The sequence below is a fragment of the Phasianus colchicus genome, chromosome 3 (assembly GCF_987193195.1).
Source record: "Phasianus colchicus chromosome 3, bPhaCol1.hap1.1, whole genome shotgun sequence".
Taxonomy (NCBI): Eukaryota; Metazoa; Chordata; class Aves; order Galliformes; family Phasianidae; genus Phasianus; species Phasianus colchicus.
Genome location: NC_143438.1, coordinates 60,536,990 through 60,545,364, shown reverse-complemented (window position 1 = coordinate 60,545,364; position 8,375 = coordinate 60,536,990). Strand labels below are relative to the sequence as shown.

Below are 8,375 nucleotides of genomic sequence, written 5' to 3'. Positions count from 1 at the left end.
TTATGCTTTCTCTCAGAAAGTTAGAATTGCACATGATGCCTCCAAGAAGTAAGGCAGCACCCAATATTGTGAAGTATGAGGATGTTTGTAGTACTGTGTGCAACTGAGAATGAGTGTGGTATACAGACCTCTGCCTTGTCAGCATTCAGTCTAACTGCAAACGCATCGTGTGTCACGTCTGTGATTCTGACCAAGCCTGACAGACAGACAGCAGCAGGGCTGCCCGGCGTTGCCAAGGCCCTGCCGTGCCACTGCCGCTGTGTTGATGTCACAGAAGCAGACTCTGTTCCCCTGACCCACTCTGTCTCCACCCCTCACACTTCGTCAGGATGGGATCCTCAGTCGCCTCACGTTTTGGTCCCCCTTCCTTGTCCTAGCAGCATGGGACTGGGAGAACTGAAAGTGCTACCTTGGGAACTGGCCCGGCACCTAACGCAGTGCATCAGAGCCAACCTTCACTACCCACATCTCTTACGATGGGCCTCGTTAGGTTTTATAAACAAGAGAGGAAGACCGTTCAGCAGCGAGCACAAACCGGCCGTCTGCCCCAACAGCGAACGGCCCCAGCGCAGCACTGGGAGCACAGGGGCTCAGCCGGACACGAAGCCCGGCCTACGGGCGTACCGAGCCCTTCCCGGGGCCGACGACCCCCGGCGCGGCGAGGCCGCCCCGCGCCCGGCTCCCCGCGGCCGTTCCGCTGGGGCGGCCCCCGTCTCGCCGCCGAGGCTCCGACCGCGGCGCCGGGGCGAGCGGCAGCGACCAGACCACCCCCCCGCGGCGGGGCGCTCCCCGGGGAGGAGCCGGCCGGGTCGCGGCGTGCCCGCTCGCCAAGTTGAGCTGGGAGCAGCCAAACCCAGCCCCCGGGCGCGGGGTGGGCGGGGAGGCCGGCCGGCCGGGCGCCTCTCCCGCGCGGAGCGGGAGGACGGGCAAAACTTTGCTCCCCGGCTGCGGAGCGGCGCCAGGAGAGGCGAGGGGGAATGGGCCCCGAAGCGCTGCCGCTCGGCCCCTACGGCGGGGCGGCCGCCGCCGCGCTGCTGCTCTGGGCCGTGTGCGTGCTCTGCAGGAGGAAAAGGTACCGGCGCGGGGGAAGCGGGGCCGGGGCGCCGCGGGTGGGCTGCGCGCCGCGCATTGGGCCGCGCTCCCTCCGCCCGCCCCTCCGCCGCGAGAAGCCCTATCAGCGCCCGGCGGGGCACCGCGGCTGCGGGCGGCGGGGGAGCGGCGGGGCTCGGCGGCCGCGCGTGGTGCGCTGCGCTGCGGGGCCGAGCTGCCGCGGGGGGCTGAGGTTGAGGGCGGTGGGGATGCGCGGGCGTCCGTGCGCACATGCACGGAGCTCGTCGCACGGCCTTGGGGCTGGCGTGTGAGTGTGCGTGGTTTGGTGAGAAGTTGTTCGCTGCGTGGCCTGTGTAGCAGAAGGGACTGTGCGGCTCTTGGTGACATTTCGCTCGGAGTCTAAGGTGCGCTGTGCTTATCTGCTCCGGGGAGGTGCTGGCTTGCGACAGCACCGCGCTCCGAGGGCAGCTTTGTGTGACAGCGGTGTGATGCGCATCTTCACGGCTGTTGTTGGTGAATCCCACCGTGTTGCTTTTAGTTTGCTTCTGCCGTAGCACTTAAACTTCTCAGGAGTTACACACAGAGACATTGGGATACTTTCAGTGGACAGAAGACATTTTGAGGGAGCAAGAAGCACTGCCTGGACGGAGTCTGTCTGCTTCTGACCAGTCCCTTACGGCAAACCTTCTTCTAGGTATCCCTGGTGTTGCTCATATTGATGTTCTCCAGCATCAGTTCCTCTCAGTGGCTGAGGAATAAATGGATGTAAAGGCTTGGGGAGAGGAGGAGTAAGGAGTGGAGGGTCTGGAGTTCTCTCTTTTTAATCACATAATACTCATACCAAATAATAAATTTAATTCTTAAATAATAGTTACTTTTTCAGATCATTAGAAGGCGGAGCAAATGTACAAGTGCAAAAAAAAAAGTAGTTGTCGTACATCTTAAGAATGGTCAAAAATCTGTGTGGAAGCTTTTAGACCAAATGTAACTTTGGGACCATGTGTCATAAGGAAATTTTGAAATCGTGACATTTCTCACGTTGAGCTCAAAAGGCATTTGGTCACTGAGGTGGGTCAGTGCCATGATGTTTCTGCTTTGAAATGGGGAGCCCAAGCCATCTCATAAGTGTGCAGGGAAGACATCTCTCTGAGCGTTGGAGTGGGGTCATCTCCTGTGCCTCTCTCAGCCTCCCTGAGCCAGTTCTGCAAGGAAAATCAACAGAAAGCTCTTCATTCTTTTGACAGGTTTAGTTTTCTGCAGGTTGAACTCTCTAAACAAGCTTGGCACAGGAGTGAAGACATGGTCATGGCAAACTGCAGTGGGTATATTTTGGGGTTAGGTGCTGTCGCATCGACTCAGCTGCTAACATTCGTAGAAATGCTGCTATTCATAGAAATGCTAGCAGAATTGTAATAGGCTGAATTTTTTGAAATGGAAGCAGGCGAAGCCCTTACTGTTAGGTTTTCAGACAGATGTGGACGGTAGGCAAAAAAGGCCGAAGAACCCATTTTGGGTTATTTTCATAACCCTCACGTCTGTAGAGTTCTTGAAGTTATTTCTGTGGAGTCTGCAGTAAAATTGTTTGGATGTTTGTTGCACAAAAGAATGAAATTGTACTGGAGGCCTCAGCAAGAAGGCCTGCTGTCTTGCCCTGAAAACCAAATGGCTATGTGATTAATAAAGTAATTGTGTAAATCCCATGCTGTTTGTCTAACAAGTATACAAAGTATACAAAGTATACAAAGCACAGTGTGCAAGCAACTGGAAATAAAAAATGGAAAAACCCATCAACCTCTGTGCAGTACAGTCCATAGCATAAGGCACTGGCGTAAAAGCACTGTCCTGCTCCAGGAAGATGTTCTTTTTTTTTTGTTCTTTTTCTTTTTTCTTTTTAGCGTGAGGGAAGAAGAGATTGTGTGTGGTCTTGAGAGATACCTGGCAGCAGCCTGGCTGCCTTCTGCTCTGCAGTATGGAAGGCCATGCTAAGAGTGCAGTGTGTTAAAACTTGGGAATAAGGTTAAATTTGTGCACCTAGGATTTAGGGTGGTTTTGTGGTCTGCCCTTGCTTGTCTGACCCTGAGTTGCCTGAAGAAGAGAAAGCTCTGTATCTAAAGGAGGACTGTAAGAAGGAAGGGGACAGACAGAGTCTGTTGTGATAGGTCAAGAGGAAACGGTTTCAAACTAAAAGGGAGGAGATTTAGATTGGATATAAAAAAGAAGTTATTTACAGTGAGGGTGATGAGGCACTGGAACAGGTTGCCCAGAGATGTGGTAAGTGCCCTCTCTCTGGAGACACTCAAGGTCAGACTGGACAGGGCTTTGAGCAACCTGATGTTGCTTTAAGTGTTCCTGTTCAGTGCAGGGGAGTTGGACTAGATGGCCTTCCAGTGTTCCTTCCAACTCAAACAGTTCTATGATTCTGTGATTTATTTGTGTCTCTACCTCCATATTTCCTCCGACTGTCAGATTCTTCTCTCCCTTTCTTGCATTGAATGTATTAATCCCAACGGCAGGCTGGGCTGTCCCCCTCCTGCTCAGGCATACGCAGAAGACATCTGGGAACCTGTTGACATAGGAAAAGTGACTATTAGCAAAATAATGCATGAATAAATGTTAAAGGCATAGACAGTAGCCCTGACATGAACATACCCACTTAGACCGAGACATAAACAATTTGGTTTTGCAGAGCTTGCCTGCATTAGAGAAAATGTTGCTACTTCACTTATGCAGGTGTTATTATAAAAATGAATATCTTATATAATGTTTGTGTGCTTATACTGATGTACTCACTCTGTGTAATGGGATTGCTTCTCACTATTCAGGTACCAAGACGAGTTTTACCAGAATAATCAAATTTAACATCTTTACCACACCTGTGTGTGGCTTCCACCTGGGATAAGTACAGTAGTCAAATATATATATGTAAGCAACGTGTATATAAACAGAGAGCTTAAGTATATGCACACAGCCAAGTGTAACCTTGCCTTAGAGTGCTGGGTTAGGTTTGCTCTGCAAGATGATGTCCCAGCTCAGGATAGGCAGAGCCACCAATGAGGCTGTTAGAGCTACACCTCCAGAGTGTAACAAGGGGCTGTGTGTCCCAAGGAACACAACTCTTCACATCACTCCCTGGGTTCCTTAAGTAGATGTCGCAGGATTTCAGCTTTCATGACTGAGCTGTTTCAGCTTGATTCAGTCTCAGGCTGAGTGCTCATAACCGTACAAAAGATTTTGTTTTGTCTTAACGTGCTACTGTGTTTATTTGCAGTGCCTTTGGTGTAATCTGGTGTTACCAGATTTCAGTGTAAGCGCGGTACAGGTTTTCTTATTAAAGTATTTGCATCCAGTGTTTGGAGACAGAAAGAAATGCAGAGGAATTTCCTTTTGCATAAATGTTTATCATTTGAGTGCTGGTGGCAGTAATAACACAAAGGAAACTAATTGGATTCTTTGCCAGGTTTCGTATCACAGATGGCGAAGAAACAGAAGTAGAACAAAAGTTTCCTTAATCACAGAAAATTTTATTTTGAGTTAAACTTTGCTGTCAGCTGAGGTTCAGTGCCTTCTGCATGCTACAGAAAGATTTCCCTCTTATTGGTAATGAAGAAAGGCATATCCAGGCTGTTTGCTGGGGAATGTTTTCTCCAGAATGCTTCCTTTTTGTGTATCCCGTGAAAGTATTCCTGCTATGGCAAAACCCAGGTTTCCTATCCTGCTGATTATTCCCTTTTATGTTTATGAAATGGCTAAGTCAGCTCCAGCTTTATGTTGCCTTTTTGTTGTTTTCAAACTGTTTTTGCACTGACTGTGTGCAGTCTCACGGAGTGGGAGGTGGCACCGCAGGTGAAGGCAGCTCCTGCTTGTCTTCCAGCAGTGATGTGCTGAAGCCAGGGAAGCGTGCCTGAGATCAACAGGGGTTGGCTCCTACTGACACAAATAGGGGTTCCACTTTTTCTTCCTTGAGTTGATGCCTACTTTTGGCTGCTTGGGTCAGAACACGGTATTTAAAAACCTTGAAAACATAGTAGATTAGACTTAATGTGAGAAGAAATACTTGATAAATTTATCAGACAGAATTTTGTCACCTCCTGAGCTATGGATTTAAAGCCTTGTTGGAGTCAAGTGTCTTTCATTTCTGTCCTTTATTCTGCCCTCTGAATTACCTCACATACTCCAATATTCATCTAAAATATATATATTTTTAAATTGCTCTCTTGAACCCAGATAGTCATTGTTTAAAAGAATATAGATTCCATCTTTGCCTTCAAGAACATCTTATCCTTCTCTGTGACAAGCTGTGAGCTTGCTAACAGCTCTCTTACCAAGTGAATTGTAGTTCACAAGATGTCATCAGCCTGTCTTTTTTACCACTTCTGCTAATTTAGGCAATATGTTAAGGTAGTTTTCTGTCGGAGAGAACATCAGGAAGGACAGATAGATACCAGAAAAATCAATCCTCTCCTCTAGTACCTTGGCTTTGTACATTAACCTTTTTCTCCATCCTCCTTGTTGGTGTTATACAGAGTGCAAAGTTTTATGACCTTTTGCTAAATTTCATTGTCCACTCTTACCTTTGAAAAGATTAGGACTGAAGAGTGAAACTAGGGAAAAAATAGCAGTTATGTTACTTCAAGGTCTTTTTTTTTTTAAGAAAAGTTTATTTTCACCAGTGCTCTTGGGTTTTCTATATACACTTCACAGCTGTGCCATGTTGTGGTAAAAGCTAATTTCTCTGCTTTTATCTTCAGTAAAAGTTAGCAAGGATTGAATAAAATGGCGTCAGCAAAACTATAGTTCTTCTCAAGGCATACAAGACTCAGTTCACTGGCTTTTGAGCTGTCTTGCACTATTGACCTGGAGAGCCATTATCACGTGGGCCTTGCATAATAGTGTATCCCACGACAGGTTTTCTTAGGGTTTTTTTCAGCACTACTTGAAACACTGTCTGTGTAGCGTGCACATCTTGGGTTCTGTTTCCAGCCAAGGCTTTGAAGATGACACTGAAGATGACACCTACTTTAGCAGACTACCAACTTTTCAATAATCTATGATTTACAGTGTTCTTTGCTTAAGGTACACTGCCACCTAGCAACAGTTTCTCTTTCCTCCCAGTTTTCTTGACCTACTTTGTCAGGGGTTGTTCTGCTTTAGTTTGTACCTGGTCTGGTCTTGATTAGCGTCTAGAATGCATCAATAGATGCCATGCTGGTAAATGTATGGAGTGGGGAGACAAAGATATATTTAGTGGTTGTCAGAACTGCTAGCTTCAGATTTCTTTCTAACATACAGCGGTTTTCACTTTTTCAGCGATTTTTCCTTCCAGTGTTTTTGTGTAATGCCAATAATCTTTTTTTCTTTCTTTCTTTTTTCTTTTCTTTTTTTTTTTTTTTTTTTTTTTGTTTTGTTTTGTTTCTTTTTCAGTTTTGCTTTCTCCTGTTCATTATTGTTTGGAAGAAATAAAATCAACGTGTGTGAATTAAAGGGAATCGCTTTTAGTTCTTTTTGTTACTCCAGTGCAATATGAAGCATGGAGCATCCATGTAGAGCACTGTACAGAAATGCACTTAGCTTACAGGCAGTACTGAACAATTAACCCCTGGAGTTATCCTTTAGATTGATAGTTCTATAAGACAAATCCAAGCACATACAGAGTGCAGAATGGACTGCTTCAAAAATTAGATTCAGGCTTACTACTATACTCAGAGAAGGAAAGCCAAGACTAGTTGACTAATTAGCTGAAATGCTGTATGTAAAGGAAGGAAAAAAAGGGCAAAACTTAATCCTAGTATCACAGATCCAGAGAGTGATGGAAGTTGACAGGGACCTTCAGTCCATCTGGTCTAACCCCTGCTCTGTCAATGGCACTCAGAGCAGGGTACCCAGGATCCCTTACAGGAAGTATTAACTGCTTTTCCCCAAAGCATGATGGTGAAAACTGCCACCTAATGCATTTTAATCATTGGCAGTACAAGTAGAAATCTCTATTCTCAGGCTACTTCAGGGCAAATGTGAGGTCAGACCTATAGAGCCCCCTGGACCTGTTAACTCCTGCAGTGAGAAGGTTTTTCAGTGGGATGTATGGACCTGGATGTGTGCAGAACCCAAAGACCTGCCTGCTGGTCTGCCTCAGTTCCTCAGCTGCAAGCTGGACATCAGTGTGCTTTCTTGATTTACAAATAGCATAGCCAAATGCTTCACGTGCTCCAGTTGTGGCCAGAGAAGAATCTCTTGGCTGAAAACCTTCCATGGTGTAGCCATTCAGTATGTACCAAAGAACTGCTGCCTGCCCATTCCTGTTCACCTGTATGCTCAAGTACAAGTTCTAGTTACCATTTTAAGTCAGAAATGCCACATTTTGTCAAAATATTCAGCTAAGCTGTTGGATCATGTCAGCTGCCTTAGTCTTTTGCTCAGTTATGAGAATTATTTATTTATTTGTCTGTCTATTTATTTATTTATATTTCAGTCAAGTACTCAGTTTAAGAAATTGGGCAGGGCTTGTTTTCTTCAGGTAATGTAACTGTTCTTAGAGCTCTGCCAAATCACTTAGCTTAACTTAGTTCTAGGAATGCTAGGGAGTTGGGGGAAATATAGAAGCTAAAAGAAGCAGCATAAGTGCAATGTTAATGTACTATGAGAAGTTAAGGAAAATCTCACATTTGAGTTGGCAGTCTTCTTCTCTTTTATCCAAGTTTTATAGAGCTCCTTGGTAGTGGAGCCAGGACTAGAACTCATTTTCCTGACTTCTAGTTTCATGCCTTAACTTCCTGCATTTCCCTTCCAACACACTTACCATATATGACATTATAGCTGTCTGGTAAACCAACTTTTTAAGCCACGAGGCAGATTTTGAATTCTGATTTAAAACTTTAGCAGTATTCCTTTTCTTTCCCATCCATTTACTGATTCTTCTACAAGATGCGTGTAGGTTTTAAGGCTAATATCCATTTGCACGCCGTCTGGGAGAATTTTGGCTGACTGAGAGTCCCATAAAACAAAAGTTTCCTCTTTGCAAACCACATGGAGCTTGGCTGTAGATATTCAGTTCCTTTCTCCACAAACTGTTTTTAATGGTGCCAGATTCTTCTGTTTCTTCTCTTTGTTTGGCACATGTCAGGAAAAAAAATCTTGGCTCTCATATAGAACATATCTTGTTTCCTCTTAACTGCTCGTACTTTCTATTCTTAATTCAAATCAGCAAAAAAAAAAAAAAATCCGATGGTTGTGCTTCTAGTGATTTAATGTTGTAGTTTCCTAAGCAATATTCTAATGTTCTGAAAGAATATTCTCTTCCATGCTGGAGGCCTGGCAGCAGGAGGTTCTAG

At 45.7% G+C, this 8,375-nt stretch overlaps 1 protein-coding gene across 1 annotated transcript in view; it reads left to right on the top strand.

Annotated features, from left to right (window-relative positions):
* Positions 1-838: 838 nt before the first annotated feature.
* CYP7B1 (cytochrome P450 family 7 subfamily B member 1) overlaps positions 839-8,375 on the top strand; it is a 123,341-nt gene continuing 115,804 nt past the window's right edge. Inside the window, exon 1 of the mRNA XM_031612907.2 lies at positions 839-1,072. Coding sequence (XP_031468767.1) covers positions 978-1,072 — 95 coding nt within the window. The 5' untranslated portion in view covers positions 839-977. The remainder of the gene's footprint in view (positions 1,073-8,375) is intronic.